The sequence below is a fragment of the Pipistrellus hanaki genome, assembly GCF_964339955.1.
Source record: "Pipistrellus hanaki genome assembly, chromosome: 12".
Lineage (NCBI taxonomy): Eukaryota > Metazoa > Chordata > Mammalia > Chiroptera > Vespertilionidae > Pipistrellus > Pipistrellus hanaki.
In genome coordinates this window covers 33476717-33500774 of record NC_140514.1, presented here as the reverse complement: position 1 = coordinate 33500774, position 24058 = coordinate 33476717, and the positions used below count along the sequence as shown (strand labels likewise).

The 24058-nt window shown below is 48.8% G+C and overlaps 1 protein-coding gene across 3 annotated transcripts in view; it reads left to right on the top strand.

The window, feature by feature from the left end:
- SERTAD2 (SERTA domain containing 2) overlaps positions 1-19647 on the top strand; it is a 105618-nt gene extending 85971 nt beyond the window's left edge. For 2 of the 3 annotated variants that reach the window (XM_084901099.1, XM_084901098.1), the window contains exons 2-3: positions 14167-15097; positions 15392-19647. In XM_084901099.1, coding sequence (XP_084757225.1) covers positions 14171-15097; positions 15392-15424 — 960 coding nt within the window. In that variant the 5' untranslated portion in view covers positions 14167-14170 and the 3' untranslated portion in view covers positions 15425-19647. Of the gene's footprint in view, positions 1-14166 lie in introns of all 3 variants that reach the window. The other variant, XM_084901100.1, reaches the window with a different exon arrangement.
- Positions 19648-24058: the final 4411 nt, after the last annotated feature.

Below are 24058 nucleotides of genomic sequence, written 5' to 3'. Positions count from 1 at the left end.
AAAAAAAAAAAAAATCGGGGAGCCCAGAGCTGTATTCTGCACCCACTGCAGCTTTCCGTTCCCAGTGGAGTTGGTATCTGCGGCTCTCCGGTCCGGCCCCCTCTCGGGCCTGCATGCCGTGTGTGTGTGTGTGTGTGTGTGTGTGTGTGTCTCAGGGCGGCCCTGCCACTGAGCGGGGGAGCGGGGTGAGTGTGCCTGGCCGGCGCCGCCCGGAGTGGAGTGAGCTATGCGGATGCGTGGGGTGGGGGGTGGGGGGGAGGAGAGCGGAGGACAGCTCTGGAGCCGACTGTGCAACTGCTACAGCAGGTCTGACTAGTTTTAGGTGCCCAAAGGCAGCTTTGTTCCTCTAGTAACTTCGGGTAGCAGCAAAACCTAAATTCTTAACATGACTTCATGTCTGTGTTACTGTCTTTTTTTCGCCTCTGCAAAAAAACCTATAGCTTTGCAGAGTTACTGTTTCATTCTATGATTTTTTTTTCTTTAAAAACTTTCTTAGGTTGTGTGTGTGTGTGTGTGTGTGTGTGTGTGTGTGTGTGTGTGTGTTGTGTGTGTGTTTCAGGAGTTTCACATAGGAGAATGGATTCTGGCTCTTAAGATCATTTTACACACACACACACACACACACACACACACACGCACACACATTATAGTGGGCTGTGTGGACCTGTTGGACAGAAGTAAAAAGTTCTACTTGAATATGCCACGGTCAAAAAATTAAACACTAAAACGCCACTCTGAAGATCAGCTTTCAGCCCCTTGCTCTCCTCTCCCTGGCTGGCTGCTTATCATCACACACCACGCTCCCGGCCCCGGCAGGCCTGCTGGAGGACCCCACCCTGGTGCTGAGAAGGGTTGCCCGAGTTAAAACTCGGGGAATCTGAAAGTCCCAAGGTCATCACCTTTCCTCCAGAACAGGTTTGCATAAAAATTCTAGCCACACTGAGGAGATAACAAGGCGGCATCTGTTTTAGACTTATCTGTCCTCCCCGAGTGGTTATCCCATTTTATAATAATACTTGATACAGATTTGCTGTTCAGATTTCTTTCCTTCCTTTAGGAGGCAGCCTCCTTGTATGCGTGTGCTTCTGTGTCTTCCCTGCTGTCCCAGAGCCCCGAGCTGGCCGTGTGGTCTGCGGCTGAAGAAGGGTTTGCACTGCCTCTCTGCTTGCCACTAGCTAGTGGTGGTCTTCTCTGAGCAGTTTTTAAAGCAGATTAGTTTTTGTAAAGTATTTTCACCACCTGGTGATTGTTTGCTCAGTAATTGGCTTACACACTCAGAATGCAGGTCCCCGAGTGAGATAGGCAGGCGGGGTGAATGTTCAGGGGGCTAGCGGGGGAGGTTGGAGGCAATCTCTCTCTAAAGGTCATTGAAGATCCTTGAAGTATTAAGAGGTAGCTTCCTAAGAAAGTAAATATTTATTACATCCAGCGTAGTACTCTGATTGTTTTTATTGTATCTGACTAAGTGACTCTGTGTGAAGTTCTATGGGTCATTAATTGGCAATACAGAAGAAATACATTTGATCTCAGAATAGCCCCCACAGTAAACAAAACTGAATGGCCACCACATTTACAAATTATCACTCACTGCCCCAGGTTTGGTTTGTATCTCATTTCCTTTTTCTACTTTGTGAATTATTCAAATATATGATATCAAGTTTAAGTTGTTTTGTAATACCTTATACCTAGCCTGCCTAGTTCATAGAAATAACTAAACATTCAGAACATGCATGTTGCTTACATGGGACAGATAGTTACATAATAGAGTAGTTATTTCCTTCCTTTTACATGCCTGTCTTTATACACTCATATATCATGCTGTAGAAATTGGATCGTTTTCTTTTAAGGAATTCAGGTTTAGATCATGTAATACAATGTTTACATTTACTCAGTAAGTAAATAAATAACATTTCTCTGCTTTTCTTCTTTAAACTGGGCATGTGGAAATTAAAAGATGAAATATGTTTTGTGTTTGTGAGGAATATTTTACAGCCTGTCTTTTAAGCATTTTTTTCCACAGTAGTAAAGTGTTCCAACATTGAAAGCAAAGAAAATTAAAAAGTAATCGTAACCGTTTAGAAACACTTCCATCAAAACACTTCCTGATGTAGCATACTTAGTTTTCATTTGTTTTATTCAAGGCCAGTCGTTTAACAAAACCTAAAAGGAAATCTTTTGTTTAAATTCATACGCAATTGTACTCTTCTTCCATTTGTTCTAACAAATTACATTTATGTTTTAGTATGTCTTTTTAATATATCAGAGATCCCTCTTTAAAAAAAAACCACAGCCATCACAGACTTTTGGCAAAGCATTTGGTTTCTACCTTAAACTTTCTCCCCTCCCCCCCTGGACATTGTTTATTAAAGGTCTCGTGTGAGGGGGAAAACAAGGTGTCTTCGGGGAAAAGATGCTATAGGAGGGCTGAAACCAGAATCCCATCCAAGCAATTATAAATACAGGAGGAAAAAAAATACTTTCATTATGCATAGGAATGGGGGTGGGGTGAGGTTTGGTAATCTTTACAGGCAGTAATCTTAAGGGAAAGAAATTCAAATCTAATAAGAATTCTCATGTTAATGAGGTTTAGGTTCAGCTAAAGATATGTTTCTGACACCAAGTTATTATGAAGTAGCATCATCATTTAAATGCTTACAATATGTTATTTATAAAAAATTGTAATAATACTTACCAAGTTTCCTATGGAAGTATTGGAGGTAATAGCTCAACTCTTTATGGACATTATAACATACTCATAGAACCTAAGTTTGTATTTGAATAGAAAGAATTCCAGCAAGTTGTTATATAACTTGCTCCATTATCTCTCTGTGTTGCATTTTATAATTAAATGACTTCTCTCCAAAATCCTTTATGAAGCTTTCCCAAATAACTGCTGTGTCTGTTCAGCATGTGAGTGAGTGTGAGTACTTCCCTGATATGAGGAAGCAGTAGGATCACTGAAGGCTTTTCTGTACTAGTAAAATTCTTAGTGCTTACCGTGAAACTCATTGTGTGGCTGGGACTCTACTTTAGTACCCCCAGTGGAAATTCTGAACTGTTGGCTTCTCTGAATCCACATCTTATCACATGGGTTTGTGTGTTTGCTATTGTGTGTGTGTGTGTGTGTGTGTGTGTGTGTGTTCTCACTGGAGAAATCCTCCCAGAGTTTTAACCATGGTCTTTGAAACATCAAGTGTTTCTTATATACAGGCAACAAACAACCTTTTCTACATACAGTCTTTCCAAAATTTGAATCCTACCTCTTGGCTTGCTTAGCAGTATCCTGCAGAGACCGGAATTTTGGAACAATCTTGGAAATGCGTGTACTCTGGGAGTTCTGTAGGTAGAAATTGCTGTGAGTAATCAGACTTCAGGAGTGCCTTGTTGCTCTGCTACGCCCCCTCGTGGCTGGATGTGGTATCCTGTCTTTCAGAGGTTGAAGGAGTTCCGACTCCTACTGGGCATGCTTATTTACTACACAGCATTGATAGTTTTCTTCTGTGTAAAATAATCTATCAAGTTACTAAGACAGTTCTCAGTGAGAGTGTAAATAATTTATTGTGCTTACCTGATTTTTTAAATTTATAGAATGTATAGGTGTGTTGTATTTTTTTTTCTTTTTACTTTTTATTATGGAAAATTGCAAACATACTCAGAAGTAAAGGGAAGAGGACAGTGCATCCCCTTGTGCTCGGCACCCAGCGCCCACAGTTAGCAACATGTTGTCAGTCTCATATCATCTACACAACCGGGTGTTTTTCTCCTAGAGTATTTAAAAGCAGATTCCAAGCATCATATCATATTAGGTATGTTTTTTGTTAACCTTAAATTCTGTATAGCCCTGCCCAGTCTTTTACTTTACGTGTGCAGTGCTTTAAGTCAGAATCGTTAGGTAAAATAAAAGAATTACTAGTATTTTCACTGTCTCTGAAAGGAAGGGGCTGGTGTTCCTTGCTTCATGCGTTAAGTTTAAAACCCAGAATTCCCAGCTGTTGGGAGAACCAGTGAGACAGGGTATTACCCTGTTTCCCCAAAAATAAGACAGTGTCTTATATTAATTTTTGCTCCCAAAGATGCTGCTAGATCTTATTTTCAGGGGATGTCTTATTTTTCCACGCGTTAGGTCTTATTTTCGGAGGATGTCTTGTTTTCGGGGAAACGCGGTAGAAACACTGTGTGCTACTTCGCAGTTTGCACTATGAAGAAGCCCATTTTTCTTTCCAGGTGTTGATGAACCAGGCCGTCGTTTACTCCAAAGAAATACTTAACTTCCAACATTACCTCCCAGGATTGGACTTAGTTTGCCTACTCAGTGCCGTTAGTTGTCAAGCTTTAAGTGGTCATTTCCCCCCTACCCCCCTTTTTCAAGAGAACAGATTATATTTAACAAACCAATAGAGTCAGGAACTGTCTTCAACTTCACACAGGTGTGTAAAAATCCTCAGCGGGGAAAGCCGGAGTGTCTTAAAATGCGGCCTTGCGAAGACTTCCCCCCAATGATACAACTTTTTGTTGTTGTTGTTGTTGTGTTTTTAAGTTCACTTAGAGGCTGACTTCCTGGCTAAATGGCGCTTGAGCCCCAGGGTTGGAGATGCTGTCAAGAAGGCCGAGCGGGTGGTTGCCCCTGAAGTCCAGAACCGGCCTCCCTTGGTCTCCTCCCGGAGTTATTGTGTGGTGACTGCCGGGCGGGCAGCCGGTGCGGTGCCGCAGCTGGAGCCCCCGCCCCGCGCAGGCGGAGGGGGGCAGGGGGAGGGGGGCAGGCGGGCCGCGCACGGGGTGTCGGGTTACAGCCGCAGCCTCGCACCCCCGCACCCCCGCCGCCCCACCGGCTGCGCCTGGGGCCTGGCTTCCTAATGACATGGCTGATTTGTTAGGGGCGGCTTTGTCTTCCTCACCAATTAGCGTGGCTGTGACTGCGGGGACCTCGTCCTGGATGAGCTTCGGTGTGGAAGGAACAAAGCCCATCCGGGGCAGCGTGAGGGGTTCTGTCCCTGCCATCCCTCGTCTTCTGGGAGCCCCTACTCTTGTCTGTAAATGAGAGGCTCCCCCCGCCCCCCCCCCCCCCCCCACACACACACACTCCCAGTGAAATGTTGCTCCTGTTATCTGCCATTCCTCTAGGCCAGAGGCAGCCACTTTAGAGCCTGAAGGCAGCCTTTGGGGGTGCTGGTCCCCCTTTTTTCCTGGAAGCTCACCAAATTGCCACCCAGATGTGGGCGGAGGGGGGGCGGGCGGAGGGCACACACTCACTCCTGTGCTTGCCACACACAGCACCACACCCCCGAGGACCGTCCTCTGAGCTTCCTCGCCCCTCCTGGCGGCACCACCCCCGCCGTGTCCTTTGGGGCGGCCTTCGCTCTCCCGGTGTGTTCTGTTGCACCTTGGGGGAGGGAGGGTGCCAATGCCGTGTGTTTTTGAAGGTGTCCTATTTTGACCCCAGAGAAAGCTGTCCGAGCAAACGTGTCTTCCCCACGGAAGCAGGAGCAGCTTTTCCTCCCGGCCCCGGCTGCTGGGGAGGTGTCTTTGCGGGGAGCAGAGGCTGGGTGTGGGGACCACACCTCTGAAGCAGGGTGCAGAACACACCCTACGGCGCCTGCCTGCGGGGTGAGAGAGCAGAAACGGAGTATTCCGTTTCAGAGGCCGTCTCAAAGCCATTTCTGGCCGGCCTCCCTCCCTCTCCGGGTCTGGGAAGTCTGTCGCGTGCAAAACAATGCTGCCAGGGCACCCCTTCCTCCTGCCTCTGCCTCTGCCCCTGGAAGAAGCGGGAAGAATGAGTGTCCACGTGAAGGACTTGGGGTTCTGGTGACACAGGATGTCAGCGTGAGGACGTAGCCTCTGCTGGCCTCTTTGGAGACCCGGCACCGCTGCTCAGCGTCTCTCTCCCGACGAGGCGGGTCCGGGGGGGACAGGCCATTGTTCCGAGCTGAGGGCATCGCCGCCTCCTCTCTGGGATGGGCCGTGTCAGCGCCGCACTTCTGGACGCTCCGGCCGCACTGGTCACCCTGGGCAGTGGGGCTGAAGAGATTAGGGATGTGGCTTCTTACAGCTCCCTTTTGAATTAGGCGCCTTTTTTTTTTTTTTTTTTTGAGAGAGCTATTAACTAGGGTTAAAAGGTTGTGTTTTGTTTTTTTAAAATATATTTTTATTGATTTTTTTTTACAGAGAGGAGGAGAGAGGGATAGAGAGCTAGAAACGTCGATGAGAGAGAAACATCGACCAGCTGCCTCTTGCACACCCCCTACTGGGGATGTGCCTGCAACCAAGGTACAATACATGCCCCTGACCAGAATCGAACCTGGGACCTTTCAGTCCACAGACCGACGCTCTACCACTGAGCCAAACTGGTTTCGGCTGTTTTGTGTTGTTTTTTTAAGTAGAGCGTACAGATCCTAAGTACATAGGCCGGTGACTTACACGCAAGCAAACACGGGTGTCTTGGCCGCCCAGGCGAGGAGGCAGAGTGTGGCCAGCTCTGCAGACGCCGCTGCCCTGCGAGGCCACCCTTCCCCGGCGGCAGACCCTCCCCGGCTTAGTGCTGCCTGGTCAGCCGGCTTCTGAAAGGACATTCACTTCATCGCGAAGCCTGCTCCACTTCCGAGAAGGGAAACCACTAGATTCTAGTTGTTGTTTATTAGCCCAAAGGGAAATTGGAATAAGCTCTTCAAAATGTGCACAAGGCAGGAGCCAGTGGAGCTGTGAGTTGTTTAAAAGCAATGACTTCTGGGTTTCCCCCGTCACCCATCCTCGCATCTGGGTGGTGGGGAGCTGAGAGCCGTTTTCACACCCTCCACGGGCACAGGGCCAAGAGCCTCACTCACCTCGCGGCTGCCTTTTGACCATGTGATCGGTCCCACCTGTCCCAGTCATTCGCTCCCTTCAGAAACCGGGACCAAGCTGTCCGCCTTGACCCCCTCTAAAGACCTGGGTATGGAGTAGGAGGAGATGGATGGCTTTCCTTCTGCCTGGGGTGAGTTACGTTGCAGCACATGCAATATTCCCATCTTTTGGGACCAGCACAGAGTCAGAAAGGCAGCCTGGCTATGGGCTGACAAGAGCTCCCTATTCAGGCCTCTCAGGAGCCCAGCAGGAATGCTGCCCTCAGCCTTTAGGGACCTGTCAGTCAGTGGCTACCAGGCTCTGGGCCTCTAGGGGGCACTGGTGGCCAATGAGGGCTGTGGTGAGCCTGCAGTTTAGAGCAATGGGTTTTGTTAGTGGGGCTGACAGAAGTAAACATAATATCCTTTTTTTTTTTTTTTTTTCAGAGAGGAAGGGAGTGGGAGAGAGAATGAGAGAATCATTGATCGGCTGCCTTACTGGGGACTGAGGCTGTGACCCAGGCATGTGCCCAGACCCGGAATCAAACCGTGACCTCCTGGTTCATAGGTCAATGCTCAACCACTGAACCATACCAGCCAGGCCTGATTTAATATTTTTAATTTAAAAATCATGACATTTATTTTTACAGTCCAAATAACATTAAAGGACAGAGGGTTTAAAATTATTATTTTTTTTTAAATCATAGCTTGAATATGTAATTTTAAAACATGGAATTAGAGAACTTTTTTGATCACGTGGGTTTTTTAAATACATTTAATAATACTTAATGCCTTAAAATGCAAAAAAACAACAAAAAGTTACCCTTTTAATTGTTTAATGTTTAATTTAAACATTTAATTTGAATGTTTCCGTTCCTTTTTGGGCCTTGGGCACAGGCCTTGCTGCCGTTCATTCACTCTGAGATCTCAGTAAGAAGAATCTGGGCCCATGAGCCAGGGGAATCGGATGTGTCAGTCGGAGAAGCTGCACTTTATCGATAACATTGAGCTGAAGACATCTTAATTCTGCAAAGTCTTCTTTTCAATGCCAGCTGTCGGTTGCCATCACAGAAGCGCTGTTCTTTTATTCCTTCCTTGCTTAGGCAGGAATGGGGAAGACCTCCGGACTCTGGTTTAATTGAGTAGAGATATTCTCAGGCTTAAATGTGAAATGGCCAGTTTGGGGGGAGGGGCGGAGGGAAGTCATGGTTCTTGAGGTGAGATTTCTTGGGCCCCACACCAGACCTGCTGATGAGAATCTTGGGGTAGAAGGCAACCTTCTGTGTTAACATGCCCCCAGGTGAGTCTGATGCTCACTCAAATTCCAGAACTCAGAGAGGCTGTCAGGAGAGAGAACGTGCTGAGAGAGCTGCCTGCCTCCCTCTGTGTCGGGTCCCGGGAATTCCCTCAGCCCGGTGCACCTCTCCTCCTCACGCCCTCCCTCCCTTTGGAGGGCAGCCCGGTCCGGTCCTTCTGAATGAAAGCTGCACCACGGGGAGCCAGACTCAGTGTATAGAGTTTTATTCAGAATTAAACTTCATGGAAAACTCAGAGCAGTTTTCATTTATATTGCTTCCTGTGAGTTTTGTCCTGTATTTTCAAAACTTTGCTGTCGTTAATAGCTGCTAACAATTATGTTAAGAAAATTAGCCCTAACCTTTTTTGGCTCAGTGGATAGAGCGTCGGCCTGCGGACTGAAAGGTCCCGGGTTCGATTCCGGTCAAGGGCATCTACCTTGGCTGTGGACACATCCCCAGTAGAGGGTGTGCAGGAGGCAGCTAACCCATGTTTCTCCCTCATCGATATTTCTCACACTCGATCCTCTCCCTTCCTCTCTGTAAAACATCAATAAAATATATTTTTTTAAAAAGAAAAAGAACATTAGCCAGGAGAAGGGAAGGCGTCTTATTCGCAAACTATTCTAAGGAAGAGTGCCTGTGGTTCACATGGGCAAAAAAAAAAAAAAAAAAAAAAAAAAGGAGGTAGCCCCCACCCCCATCCTCTTCTCGGGGTCTCTAACAGCCCTGAAGCCCAGATTCCCTTTTGGGTCTCTGAAGCTGGGGGGGGGGGGGGAGAGGGAGACGGGGGGGGGGGGTGTCCCACCTCAGGGTGGCTAGAAACCCGGCTGGTCACAGCCCCTCCTCTGGGCCTTTGAGACAGGAACCCCCCTTGCTCCTCGGCACCTGGAAGCCCTCAGTGAGCTCCAGCTGCTGCTTGTCTTCTGGCCGCAGCCCGGCCAGGCCCTTCCCAAGGTCACGAGCCTCTCGGCAGCCGCTCCCGGAGCTGCTGTTACTCCGTGCGGAGCCCCAGGCGAGAGTCTGAGAGGAGCTGCCTCTCCGGGCTGGGGCCCACCTGGGCTCAGGCCCTGATTGCTGGCTTTTCGCCCTCGGCTCCTGGAGAGGCCTGTCTTTTCTTGTTTGGAGGGTGTCCCGCTCCGAGGAGGAGGTGGTGGGTAATGCGCCCCACGTCCTCGCACTTGTGGGAGTCGGAGGCCTCTTCTGCAAACAGTGCGTGGGAAGACCTGATCCCAGACAGGATGAAGCAAACTTCCGATAAGCTTTTTACTTTAAAATCAATTTTTAAATAAAAAAAAACGTGGACTAGGTTTCGTGACGTTGCCTTTTATTCCTGCCCGTAAAGATGTAGGCAGACGTGGGATTGCACATCATGATTGGGTGCATTTTGCAACCATACTGGGTGTGTGGGGCCAGTTCTGCCTCATAAAGAGAAACGGAGAAATGAAGGCAGACCTGCTTTGAGACATACTCTGTCATGGGTCCTTATTGACTCACTTGAAAAGCATCCAGGATTCTTTTTTTCTTTTCTTTTTTTCTGTCTATTCCTGCTCACAGATTTTGCTTACACGGGCCCCCCTCCTTCCCCATCCAAACAGCTTACATATTTCTGATGAGCTTTTCCGAAAGCATTGGTCATCACACAGCTATGACCCGCCGAATCGTTCTCATTGGAAATGAGGTGCTTCTCACATGGGAATCTCTCTGAAAGTACTCTTCAGCTCCGGGAATTCTGCTAGATGCCTACAGTACTGAACGCTCTGTCAGTATTTGAATTCCAAGGATTCAGTGATTATTTCTAGAGAAATGTGAGTGATTGAAAAAAAAGTCCTATTATTTGTTTCAGAAACAAATCTTTAGAAGACAGTTCTATATCAGTGACTAAAAGAGAAGGACACGTCTGTACTGCCTTAGCTACCTTTCCTCAGGAAAGCCAGTAAAATTTGAAGTGGCGACGAGCTTACTAGTTTGTTTCAGTTGTGCATTTGGTTTACATTTTAGGACAGTGTTCCTAAAGAACCATCTTGTTGGATTTCTTCCTCCTTCATAGACTCATACTTTGGTAAAATACAAGAAAATGATTGCTAGAGAAATGAAAAGTACAAAGATGTAAAAATAGAATCATCATACAGTTACTCTTACATCTACTATAAAACTTTCTCGATAATATAGTATTTCTACTTAACTCATCATGGACCAGTAACAGTTCACAGACCATCTGTGGACCATACTCTGAGAAGCACCGTTTTTTAGAGTATTTGTTTACGCTACCGGTCTAAATTATGTGTGCCTAGTGCTTCAAAAGGCCCAAGCTCAAAACATCAGAGTTTGGAGTAAAAAACAAACAAAAAAAGGTATTGATTGAGAAGGTAGCAACCAAGAAAAATGGGAGATGTTTTGGTGTCTCAAATCCATCTTAAGAAGGTATAGAGTTCAGGCTTCTTTTATGTCAAGGGAAGGGGCAGTGGGAGCGGCGAGAAGTGATTGATTACCAAAGACATACGGGTGCCAGCAAGGGTCTGAGGAAGATTGTTGACTCTGTTGATCCTAGTTGCTGTGAGTCCAGCCAAGAGGTTCCTGCAAATCTTTGATAAACCATTTATACCTCCCTTATCTCCTTGGGAGAGGCACCTTCTGGTAAGGGGGTGTTTTTTTTTTTTTTTTTTTAAACTCAAGGGACTAGCAGGATTCCTCTAATGATTAGCATTTCTATATGCTATACTAAACCGATGCCATAGGCCTGAAGGTCATGGAACAAGCAGGCTTGACCAAGAGAGGCTGATCCTTTTGCTGTTGCATGTATGCACTTGTCTACTCTGTCACACATGTTTAAATGTCTTGGGTCTATTCACATTATGACATATAAAATAGATTTCTAACAGCTTTATATGAGAACTAAGTGCACTTGGAGCTCTTTGGCAAAAGCGGAATTTCTCTGAAAGTATTTAGATGCTTAAATTGTAAGCAGATACAAACAGTATACACTGAGTGGCCAGATTATTATGATCTCTGAACACATAATAATTTGGCCACTCGGTGTATAAAAGGCTAATATGCAAATTGTCCCCTGGACCAGGAGTTCGACCAGCAGGCAGGCTGGCCAAGCACCCGTGTCCTCTGTCCTCTCCTCCTGGCCAGGCTGGCCAGACCCCACCCATGCATGGATTCATGCACTGGGCCTCTGTAGAGGGCCCCCCTTGGGAATGCACATGGATGACCTTTCATTATCATCAGCTGAACTCACGGCGTAGGCAGAGCCACGCCCTGGGAACATGTTTCCCCAAAATGTGGGGAAACATGTTATCATGTTTCCCCACATTTATCGGTACCCATTTCCTATCTTTATCCACGTGCCTGGAATGAGGAACGAATAGGACCTTGACTTACCCAGGTCTTGATATGCTAAATCCCAGGAATGAGGGAATGAATAGGACCTGGGCACACCCAAAACTCCTTTGATTCTAAGCTTTTCAGGGAAACCTCCCTTTATTCTTTTGGAAATAAATAAATGCACAGTGTTGTGTGTGGTGGGTGGTTGGTTGACTGTCTCTCCATCTGAGTGGCATACCCCCGCCTGGGTCCCAGCTTGAATCTATTTCTGTGTCTTGGTCTCTTTTTCTCTTTAATTTCTTAATCCCCCGCTCCTCCACTCAGGAACCTGTCGTTTTCCGGGTGGGTCGAGGAAAACAGAGAAACAGCCCCCCACAGGCCTCTCATATAATAATCTGGCCACTCAGTGTCATCGTGAACACAGTTACCTGTTTCAAAACACAGCGGTCCGTCCGGTAGCACTTCTAAAAGCGTAAAGTAGAAAGTGTTTTGTAATGTGAAACGAAATCACTTCCTCTCGGGTTCGCGCTGACGTTTAAACGGGCACAGACACTTCAGAGAGGGAATGTTCTATGCAAAGCACACATACAAATGAGACTTCTAGCACCGCAGAGCAGGAAATGTTTGTCGCGGGAGGCATTAGGTAAGCAAGCCGTCACTATCTTACCTCCCTTGCCTTAGGGAGCAGTTCATTATGAGACCTGGTCTTTGGTTCTAGTGATGGACAGACATTCTCTTAATGTTTATGAAACGCGGACAAGTGTTTCACACAAGGAACTCCGCGTTTTCGTGAGCACTAACAGATTCTCGAGCCGATTCCGACATTGATGCGTTGCAGCTGTCTTCGTCTTTCTCTCCCCGAGACTGGGGCCCGGGGAGGTAGCCACCTCCGGTGGGACCCGTGTGCCAGGCTCTGTGCCCACCTGCACGTCTGCCCGCCTCCGGGGACGGCGTGGCCTCCTCTCACAAAGCCTTGGGAGGAGTTTCTGGAGTTTCACTGTGGCGTGCTTTATTCCTTTAGGACGCGGCTCATAATTCAAAATGATAACGAGGCGTAGGAGAAATTATTCAGCCCCCGGAGGACCAGGCTTTCTTCCCGAGGGACCCGCTGCCTGGCAGAGGGCCCAAGGCAGCAGAGATGCGGAATGAGCTAATGAAGGGATTGAATAAGGTACCGCCGGAATCGGCCGGAACGACGCAGTAAAAGGCCAGTCGCCGTGAGAAGAGAGCCTGGATAACCGCAGAGCACGTGCTCGGCCATGAAGACATCAGAGCGAGCGCGCGGCGCTGAGGAGAGCGTTCCCACGTGTCCGCGGTTACGGCTGCAGGAGGCGAGAGAGGCTGCAGGAGGCGAGAGAGCAGGCGCGGCGTGGCCCAGAGCCCGCCTCCCGGCCTGGGCGGCGGGAGGACAGCATCCCTGCTTAAATAGTCTCTGAGGCAAAGGCCAGGGGCCTCGCGCTTGTCCTGCTGAGAGGGGAGAGGCTCTGAGAGGAAGGGGCAGCCAGCTGAAGGGGTGCTGCCTGGGCCCAGGGCAGGCAGGAGGCCCCTCAGCCTGGGCTGTGAGCGCCCCCCCAGGCGGGCAGGAGCTAAAGCCCCACCCACTCCCAAATGCTCACGGTCTGAGCTATGATGCGAGTGCTGATTCTTTGAAATACGTGTGTGTGTGTGTGTGTGTGTGTGTGTGTGTGTGTGTGTCTGGACTCACAGTGTTTTGTTATGAAATGCCTCGAGTATCCAAAGAGCAGTGCTTTGTCATCAGAGCACATTACTTCCCAGTCAGTCCGCCTGCATTCAGTCCGCCTGCAGCGACGCTGAGCCGCGGAAACTCGGGCAGGGAAACCCACTTTCTCCCACTGGACTCTGGACTGGCGGCCTAATCCCTGTGGTCATTTAGCTCAGGCCACGTGCCTCCCCACGTGTCGCCAGACAGACAGACAGAAGGCCTCTGTGCACGATGAGGGAGGAAAAGGCGTTCTGGAAGCACACGCAGTCCCACCGGCACAGTGCGTGCTCCCTCCACGCAGGCTCTTCTCGTCGCCCGAGACGTGTTCACGCCGTGGCCTGCGACACCTTTATCTGTCTCTGGGTCATGGCGTTGTGTTTTCGTGGGCTTTAAAAATAAATCTGTTTTGGGGGAAGGGAGAGTGAACCTGCATGGTATAACGCCAGGCAAGAGCAGGAGCTGAGAAAGTAAAAATCACGGTTTCCATGGTAACTAACTTGTCCGGGTCCTACACATTTCCCAGGAAGTACATTCACCCGGACCGCGTGGTGACAAATACTGCTCCGCGGGCATGCAAAAGCAGACTTTCCAGTTCTCTGGACCTCGCTCCAGTCTTCCCCCAATTAACCCATTTGTTCCAGCAAAGCCCGGGCGAGGAGCCAGCAGAGGTCCACGTCCTGGCCCAAGCCGGTTTGGCTCAGTGGATGGAGCGTCGGCCTGCGGACGGAAGGGTCCCAGGTTCGATTCCGGTTAAGGGCACATACATTGGTTGCGGGCGCATCCCCAGTGGGAGGTGTGCAGGAGGCAGCTGATCGATGTTTCTCTCTCATCGGTGTTTCTAACTCTATCCCTCGCCCTTCTTCTCTATGAAAAAAAAAAAAATTATATATGTTCACGTCCTGACCTCCGAACCGGCGTCTTTTTTTATTTAATTTTATTTTATGGCAGCAGTAAGTTTCCCCGTGACGACTAACTCCCATTTCCCTCCTCTCTCCTCCGCCAGATTTATGTTGGGCAAAGGAGGAAAGCGGAAGTTTGATGAGCATGAAGATGGGCTGGAAGGCAAAATCCTGTCTCCCTCCGACGGTCCGTCCAAGGTGTCGTACACCTTACAGCGCCAGACCATCTTCAACATTTCCCTCATGAAGCTCTACCAGCAGCGGCCGCTCAGCGAGCCCAGCCTGCAGCGGACGGTGCTCATCAACAACATGCTGCGGCGCATCCAGGAGGAGCTGCGGCGGGAGGGCAGCCTGCGGCCCGCGGGCCCCGCGCCCGCCGCCGCCCCCGCCCCGCCCGGCGGCTGCCGGGAGGCGCCCCCGCCCGCGCCCGGCCCCGCGGCGCCGCCCGGGGACCCCGCCCCGCTGGAGGCCTGCCTCACCCCGGCCTCCCTGCTGGAGGACGACGGCGACCAGGACACGTTTTGCACTTCCTCAGCGGCGGCGGCCGTGCAGCCCGCGGCCCCCGCCAGGCTCCCGGCCCCGGCGCTCCCGCCGGAGAAGGACAGCTTCTCCTCCGCCCTGGACGAGATCGAGGAGCTCTGCCCCACACCTACCTCCGCCCAGGCCGCCGCCAGCGCCACCCTCACCACCGACGGCTCCAAAGGGGGCGCCGCCCCCCCGAAACCCGACGGGCTGCTGCTCCCCGAGGCCCGCGCCGACGACCCCAAGCTGATGGACTCCCTGCCCGGCAACTTCGAGGTCACCACGTCCACGGGCTTCCTCACGGACCTGACCCTGGACGACATCCTGTTCGCCGACATCGACACGTCCATGTACGACTTCGACCCCTGCACCTCGGCCGCCGGCGCCGCCGCCAAGGTGGCCCCCGTGTCCGCCGACGATCTCCTCAAGACCCTGGCCCCCTACAGCAGCCAGCCCGTCGCCCCGAGCCAGCCTTTCAAAATGGACCTCACGGAGCTGGACCACATCATGGAGGTGCTTGTGGGGTCCTAATACCCAGGGGAGGGGGGGGTGCACCACCCCCCCACCCCCATCCCGGAGACCGAGCCCGAGCCCGAGCCCCAGCCCCCTCCCGCCCAGACCCTGCGAGCGCCCCGGCGCCCGGCAGCTCTCCGCACTGTGCATGCACCCTTGCTTGCCTTTTTTCAGAGGAGAAGAACGTTTTACAAAAGGATCACACTAGTTTTTTTTTTTTTTGCTTTGAGCAGCGTTGGAGTGCCTTCATCCAAGTATGACCACTTTTAATACACTTTTTTTGTTTTGTTCAAGTGGTTCCTCAGAGACCTCCTTCCCCGGGAATAGGAGAGAATACGTTTGAAGACAATGTCGCTATAACGGAACGGCAAACATAAACAGTTCAAAGCGAAGCACAAAGGAATAAGATGGGAAAGCTGTAAATTGCATGTGCATATTTGTCTATTTTTTCTATAAGTTTTATTGCAAGAGGTAAAACAAAGAAAAAAGTATATATATATATATAAATATAAATATATATATTATTATTATTTAGATAATCTCAGTACCTTTTCTGGCATTTTCTGCCCTGTATAGGTTGACTTGGCAATTCAGCCTTTTTAGAGGCATTAACTCCTCGTAAGTGTTGCATTTACATGGCTGTTTAGAAAACTGCTGCCCAAATTTATTTTATATTTTTGTACAGATTCTGCAGTTTATGATATTGTTTTTCTAAAAAAACAAATGCTGTTTATACATATGAGATAGCTATTTTGATAGGATTTGCTCACATAGTTCCTGCAAAACTTCAGATGTACAAGTTGCACTTGTACTTTTATAGCATTGTAATGTTTTATATGTGTCTGGTGCAAAGAGAAAATTGGATCAAATCAATCCGCAGTTGACGTCCCCCAAATGCAGACACTCGCGCGCACACACACACACACACACACACACAGCGCTTTAACAAAGGGCCAGGCACTATCACACCCAAATTTCACAAGCACCGGCCTCCTGGCATGAACGCCCGCCAGCACTGTGACTTCCAAAGCCAGAGCCACATCTGCTCATCAAACTTGCATTAAGCAGTTGGCGGGAGGTGGCCGTGGAGCTCGGGGGCTTAAGTGATGGTTCTCTTTCACTCCCTCTCTTGAGGGGAAGACTACCGAATCCTCACTGTATTTATGCCAAGTTTGCGCTTTTAATTGTTTTTATTTTCATTTTTTAAAAGAACAACAAAAAAACCCAAGTCTTTCCTTTTTTGGCATAATTTTTACAATGACCTGAAATTTTACACGTGAACAAAATTTTATGAAAAGCAACCCACCTCTTCTTGGAACTAAACCCTTTTGCAATGCTTAGGGCCCCTAGAAGAAAAAAAAAAATTCTCCCCCAGAAGGCATCCATCTCGTTGCCCGATTGTCTTTTCCAGCTTCCCTTCCCCAGAGCTTTCCTTCTCCACCGGTTGCTAAGTGCTGCAAATGGCATCTTCAGGATCGATCGCCAAGGTGAGCCAGCTCTGCTCCCCTCGGCCCAGCCCGGGATGCACTCCTGAAGCAGCCCTGGCCCTGGAACCAGGAGTTGGTCCCGTTATGTCACAGCTTCCAATCTGGTTGCTTTCTATAATCAGCTGCTTTAACCACATTTTACAAGGCTGTTTTACCCCAGTTACACAGGACTTTCTATGCATGTTCCTCCACCTCCTCCTCCTCCCCTCGTCACCCCCGTCACCCCGAACCAGGACACTTGAGAAGTAGCCTTTTATTCCTAACGGTGTACATTTAATTTTAAAATGTTTGCAATGTATCATGCTTGTTGCCGACATTGTTGATGGCCTTTTTTTTTTCCCCCTTTCAGTTGTTTTTTTTCCCCCTTTCAGTTGTTTCTTTCTTCCAATGGTACTTTCGCTGGTTACATCCTATATTTTTGAAATGCAGATGGCTTCTTTAGGAATAACTTTTATATTTATTTAAGAATTTTTAAATTATGGGATTTGTGTTGTTGTTGTTGTTATCTTTGTTGTTAGTCATTTGTCCATATTCAGTCACCCAATTCTGCTCACTTCTTGCCATGGATCAAATTGAGTCTTTCTGGCCAATTAAAAAAAAAAAAAAAAAGACAGCTTTATAAAATGGCACTTTAAACAAGCCATAGATAGTTTTATTTTTATAATGCACATGGCAGAACAAATCCATTTGTGATGAAGGAACTGCTCATCTAAATCAAAAGATTCATTGTGTATGGTGTGATTCCATCTACATTCTAATTTATTTCCCCGCCCCTCCCCCCCTCCCACGTGAATGTGTTTTTAAAGGCTAATTATCAACTCGGTAGAGCAGTGAGAAACAGATCCAATTGGCTCTTGTTCTCCTACCAGCAACCTCCACCAGGACACCTTGTACTGCTACACACGTGTCACTTCCTGTGATAGGACCAGGGACCATATATAGGTGAGGGGAGGGTTGCTGCAAATGCTTCCAGTGTCGCTGGGCCTGTCCGTCTCAAGAGCTTCCTTTTTCTGTGGAGAACAAGCCAGCCCAGAGGCCACGCCTTTGATAACTGGAGGACCCGGCGAACTCCCCACACGTTGCACACTCACACACAGGTATACATACACATGTCTACATACACCATCGTGTTGATTATTCCGAACAATAACGGGGTGAGGGCGGTTGATTTGCCATTGTTAAGAGCTGATTAACAGTAACTTAGAACAACTGTACTTTTGTTGGATTAGCAAATGGTGTGCTTAAACAAATCCCATATGTTGGGCAACAGTTCAAATAAGCACAGCGAAGTGTTGCCCAAACATGGTTTCTCGGACTCTATAATGTTTGTAAGGCTGGGTCTTGAAAAATCAAAACAAAACACACCCCAACATCAGGCAAATGCTCGTCAGCTCTGGACACCCTTGCCAGAAAGGCTCGATACTCATGGTCTTCTGAGGAAGACCTGGGCAATCGGTGACGCGGCTTAAAAAGAACAAAACCATCCAGTGTTCCAGTTATCTCTCCGTCTCATTTTTCCAAAGCGATGTCTGACACGGGGTGTGTGCTCCGCACGTCCCCGTGTGCGTGCGGGACGAGCCTTCCCCTGTGCAGTGGGCATCGCGAGGCATTCGGAGTCGGGCAGGCAGTTCGAGGCGCCCACGTGAGAAAGACACGCCGGGTGGGGCTGGCCGCGGACACCCATTGACAGTGATGTGCAATGAAGTGACAAGATGAGAGCAGAATATTAAGAGCTTTGAATTTGAAGTGATTTTTTTTCCCCCCATAAGTTATTTATTCCTTTTCTTTTTTTTCTGTGTAAATATATTTATTTTACTGTGGAGCTCTAACAACATCTGGATCGTAACATGTGCAGAATGTATGGTAGGAATGTATTCTCTTGTAGGAATGTCAATCTGTATTAAAAAAAAGGGGGGGTCCTAGCCAGGCCCCCCGGGTTGTCTCATCATACGCCCAGTCTACATTCATGTGTACTCTCTTCTCCAATGTTGGGTCTATTTGAAATATGCAAAAAGGTATGGGTGAGGGATGTTTCAATACCTCCAAATTTTTAAAGAAAATCAAGCATCAAAGGATTGATATTTTTAAATGTTTTTTTTTTTTTTTTTTTTTAGTAGCACTTTCTCTCTGGGACAAAAGGGGCCACCCCACGACACCCTTGCTCACCCGTGAGGTGAGAACCAGCCAGAGCCTCCGTTACCACACCTCCTACACCTCGAGTGTCTTTATCAATTGAACTTCTTATTGCCATCGCCCCTTGGCGTTCCCCCAACGGCCCTGAGGTCAATCAAGGAAAATTTCTTACCTAAATAAGCTCCAAAGAGCCAAAGGATCAACTTACGGATCGTTTTTAAAAGCTTAAATTTATTAACCACCTTTGTGGCAAACAATGAATTATGAATACCCCTGGGCAGTCTTCTTAAATGACAAATGTGTTTTAAAAAAAAAGAAGGAAATTCTACCTTGAGTAGCGATGGATATTTTACATGAATTGTCTTAATTTAAAACCCTTGCTGTTACAAATTGGGCCTTTCTACCTTTAATGAAGATATCCAAAAGAACATATCTGACCTATTCCGGTTCACTTCCTGTAATTGGCGACATAACAGCGAGGTGTATGTTGCTGCTTGTGTACCATTGTTTTCAAGTGCTTCTAAGAATGAGTCTTAAATGTTTCTTGGAAATTTAGCCAGGATCAAATGCTATTGCAGACAAAGCCATTAAAGATGTTTGGACATCTTTTGGGGATAATAAGTTTGGAAGAGAAGTGCAGTCCATACAAGCAAACAACCAAGGTTTTGGAAAAGATGTACCGAGTGAATCTGGTGCGTGGTTTTTGAGGAGGGTTTCTGTCTAACAAGGAAGCGTAACCTTTCCCCCCTACAGACCTGAGAGCTGTGCCTTTTCTATGCAATATTACAGACGTTACATTGGAACCCAGATGGCTGTATTCACGTGTAGGTTTGGGCTGTAATCGAAACAATTGGACGGATGAAATGTACATGGAAATGAGCAGTCTTACTTTTGTAGTTTTATATTATACAATAAACAGTTAAAAGAGGACAGAGGTGTGTGCGCAGCTTCCTTCTGACCGGAGTGTAACCAGCTCCGGACTCAGCCTGGGCCGCAGCTGGTGCTGGGGACCTTCTCTCCCGCCGTGGTCTCAGGAGGACCTTTCTCTCCTCGCCCTGCCTCGGGGGCCCTCCTCGGATTCCTCATTCTCACTTCTCTCAACTCTCTCTGAACAGTTTTTCCCCAGAGTTTGGGCAGTGACCAAGGCATTGAGCAGAGCCTCCACTCCTGCTGGCTTTCCTAAGGGAATCTAGTCCACCCCGGTGTCTGAAAACTTGTTTTCAGGCCCTGCCTCTCTCCTGAGCTCTGACTGAACTATGATATATACCAGACTTGGTGTGTTTTAAAGCAGCCTCGTTTCCCCCATGGGGCCTATTCTTCCCCTCTGGGCCTCTGTTTGGCCTCTCCACCCTTCTGGGCCTAATTTCCCCCTCCCCTCACCTCCAACCTGTTCACCAGCCCGAGCCACATTCTGTTCCCGAATGTTCTCCACTCCCCACCACAGCTTCCCAGGAGGGGGCCTCTGGCTATTGCTCCTGCTTCCTCACTGCGCTACTATGTCCTTGATGCTAGATTGACATCCCTGAGTGCCGGTGGGCTCAGGCATTTATTTGTTGCACATCTTCCAGCAGCCCCCCCTCTGGTTTATACATCCTGGCCTCCCCCACCTCCTTCCAGAAGCTAATGGAGGAGATCCAGAGCAACCTCCTTGGCAGCCGGGACATCTCCGATGGGCCTGTGGCATCTAGCCTTGCCTGGTCCAGGCAATTCTGGCCACCATACCAGCTGGTGAAGAGATGAAGGAGTGGCCCAGGAAATGAAGGTTTCATTCAGTCAGCAATAGAATATGGGGAGGGGGTGGGGGGGGAGGGAGTTGGGGGAGGTGTTCTGGGTTGAACTGTGTTCTCAAGACAAGTTATGTTGAAGTTCTAACCCCCAGCACCTCAAATCGGGACCTTTGTTTGGAAATAGGGTATTTACAGAGATGATCAAATTAAAATGAGGTTGTTGGGGTGGACGGGCCCTTCTCAATATGGCTAGTGTCCTTAAAAGGGGGGAGCAGATAGCAACACAAACCTACAAGGCCAGCGCCCTGTAAAGATGAACACAGAGGCCGAGGTAGTATGACTATAAGCCAGGGACACCGAAGGCTGCCAGCAGACCCCAGAAGCTAGGGGCCTGGGACAGGCTTTTTTCTCACAGCCCTCCAAGGAACCAGCCCGACCTCTGACGTCTAGCCTCCAGAGCAATCCGTTTCTGTTGTTGAAGCCACTCTGTTACAGCAGACCCGGCAAACTAATACAGAGAGAAGAGCAGGAGGAGTCTTTCCAGACCTCCCAGGAGAGAGACTCGTCAGGCAGCTAGGAATTAGTCTGTAGCTCCATAGAGTGGACTCTGGAATAGGAGCAGCTACTGTTCACTAGACATCACGTTAGCAACTCGTTCAATTTCTCTGCTTATACAGTGGTTCTCAACCTTGCCAATGCCTCGACCCTTTAATACAGTTCCTCATGTTTTGGTGGCCCCCCAACCATAAAATTATTTTCGTTGCTACTTTATTACTGTCATTTTGCGATGGTCTTAGGCAACCCTGCTAGTGGTTCTCAAGCTGTGGGTCTCAACCCACAGGTTGAGAACCGCTGCTGTAGAGCCTAAGACCATCAGAAACACATATATTTACATTATCATTCATAACTGTAGAGGGCCAAATGGGAAGACGCCTGGACATTCTTTAGATTGTTGCTGTCTGGGCCGGGATATTGGCGGAGTCATGTCAGTTGCACTCCCGCCCTGGGAGTGTGGAGATGTTCTTAGTTCCTGGCTTGTGTTTGTCCAGGAGGAAGGAGTGGGTGGGACCTGGGCCCTCCCAGGCTCCCTGTTTTCCTGTGAAACCCCTTGTTGGATTGGAGTGTAAATACATGTGCCACATGGCTTAGGAGGTCGTCAGTCTGTCTCTCCAGCAGAGGAGGTCTGTGGCCCTCCCAGCTTAAAATCTATCTCTGTGTCTTCTCTATTTTTAATATTTCTCAATCCCTGGGCACCTCCACTTAGAACCGGTTCTTTCATCTCTCTTTCCATGTGGGACATGGAAAAGGGAGATCCTTGCAGCTTCAGGCCCCCCGCACATAACAGTAGCAAAATTACAGTTATGAAGTAGCAACAAAAATAATGTTATGGTTATTTAACCATAGGGGTCACCGCAACATGAGGAACTGTATTCAAGGATCAAGGCATTAGAAAGGTTGAGAACCACTGGCTTATGAGGACAAGATAAAGTCAGACCTAAATCTCTGTGCAAATGCTGACAATGCAATAAAAATGAAAGTTGCAGATCTTATCTACTCGTGCCTACACCTATGCCTAGCACATAGAAGGCACTCAGAACATTTGTTGAGTTAAATGAAGAAAGAACCCTTCTCTAGGGCATGAGAAAAGCACAGAAGTCAGTCTTCATTGTCTGGGTCCCAGGTCTACCCCCATCCTGACCCTCTGGAGGCCCCATTGCCAGCACACTGCATGCCCTGGCGGATGCCCACACTTCTGCTTGTGGAAATTCTACCCATCACTCCACGCCAAGCTCAAGTGCCCGTCCACATCCCCAAGTCAGAACCCACCTGGTCTCTTCTGGAGGCTCTGCAGCTCTGCAAACACACTTAGCAAGTCCTGCGGGGTCTTAGGTTAGCCGCACACCGTTCATGTCCTCCGCTACCCTCGGCCGCTCCAAAGAGCAGAAACTCAGATGTTCATCGTTGCCACAGGTCAGCAAGCTATGGCCCTTGGGCCAAATCCTGTCCACTGCCTGATTTTACAAATAAAGTTTTATTAGAACATGGTCCTGTTCATGGATTTGTGTACTCTCTATGGCTGTTGTCCTGTTACAATGGCACAGAGTACACAAGGCTTGATCTCAAAATCTAAAGTATTTGCTCTTCAGCCCTTAACAGGAAATGTTTGCCAAACCCTGGTCTTTGAAAACCAATGCTTAGGACAGACAGTGTCTGGCCATGGCTGGGCCAGGCCACGGTCCCTGTGCTGAGGGGCTTCTGTAGACTGGACAGAACACCCCAGGGAGGTGGGCATAGTCCAGGTGTCGGAGGGGACGGTGTGGGGGCCAGAGAGGTAGAGCAGTCAGAGAAGTCACATACAAGTGGACATCTTCAAAGAACTTGGGACCAAGAAAGAGGCTTAGACGTGGAACTGCTGGCCAGAGGGCCCCATTTTACAGATGTGAAAGCTGGGACCCAGAGCGGGGAAGTGATTGTCGCCTAAGGCAGTGGTCAGCAAACCGCGGCTCACGAGCCACATGCGGCTCTTCGGCCCCTTGAGTGCGGCTCTTCCACAAAATACCACGGCCTGGCCGAGTCTATCTTGAAGAAGTGGCGTTAGAAGAAGTTTAAGATTTAAAAATTTGGCTCTCAAAAGAAATATCAATCGTTGTACTGTTGATATTTGGCTCTGTTGACCAATGAGTTTGCCGACCACTGGTGTAAGGCAAGACACAGTTTATAGCATTGAGCTTCAGAGTCTGGCTCTGCAACCAGGCTGCCTGAGTTTGAATCCTTGCTCCACCATTTACATCCGGTAGCCCTTGTGCAAGTTCCAGAACCTCTCTGTGCCTTCGCTTTCCGTCTATAAAATGGGGTTAAGATTGAGCTGATCTTATGAGGAATGGTGGGGATTAAATGAGTCCATACATGTAAAGCACTTAAAAACAGCTCCAAAATATAGAAGAAGATGAAGAAAGAAGAGGAAGAGGAAGAGGAGGAGGAGGAGGAGGAGGAGGAGGAGGAGGAGGAGGAGGAGGACGAGGAGGAGGAGGGGGAGGAGGAGGAAGTAGAGAAAAAGAAAGGGCAGCTACAGCTAACATGGCAGTAGGCAAGGTGAAAATCCAGGTCTCGGCTCAGTGCAGTGTTTTAGGTTGAACCTTAAGGCAAGGCTGGGCGTTTGGGGGCTGGAGGCACGTTCTGTGGGCACACCATTTCCTCACACCGTGCTTGTCGCCGTGACGGCCAGCTATTGCTTACTGCGGACACCGCTCCAAGTCTGTGGCAATCTGGGGGCCCAGCGTCCCTGCTGCCTCTTCCATCTCTGCTTTTGGATGTCCTGTTGCTCCTCTTGGGAAGGGATCTTTGAATCAGGAGTAACGGTGCCCAGGGTTACGACTCGCTGAGCTTGCCCATGTGCCAGACACCCCTGAGGGGACTCCCCAGCCCAGTCCTTGGACATTCCTCTTCCCACCCCTGCTTTACAGAGGAGGGGGCCCCGGCTCAAAGAGTTTAAGCAACTTCCCCAAAGTCACCGCGCCAGCAAGTGGCAGAGCTGGGACTGTGGGCCCGGCCGCTCTGACTCACACAACCACATCGGCACACGCTCCCTGCTGCTTGCTACTGCTCCTGGTTCC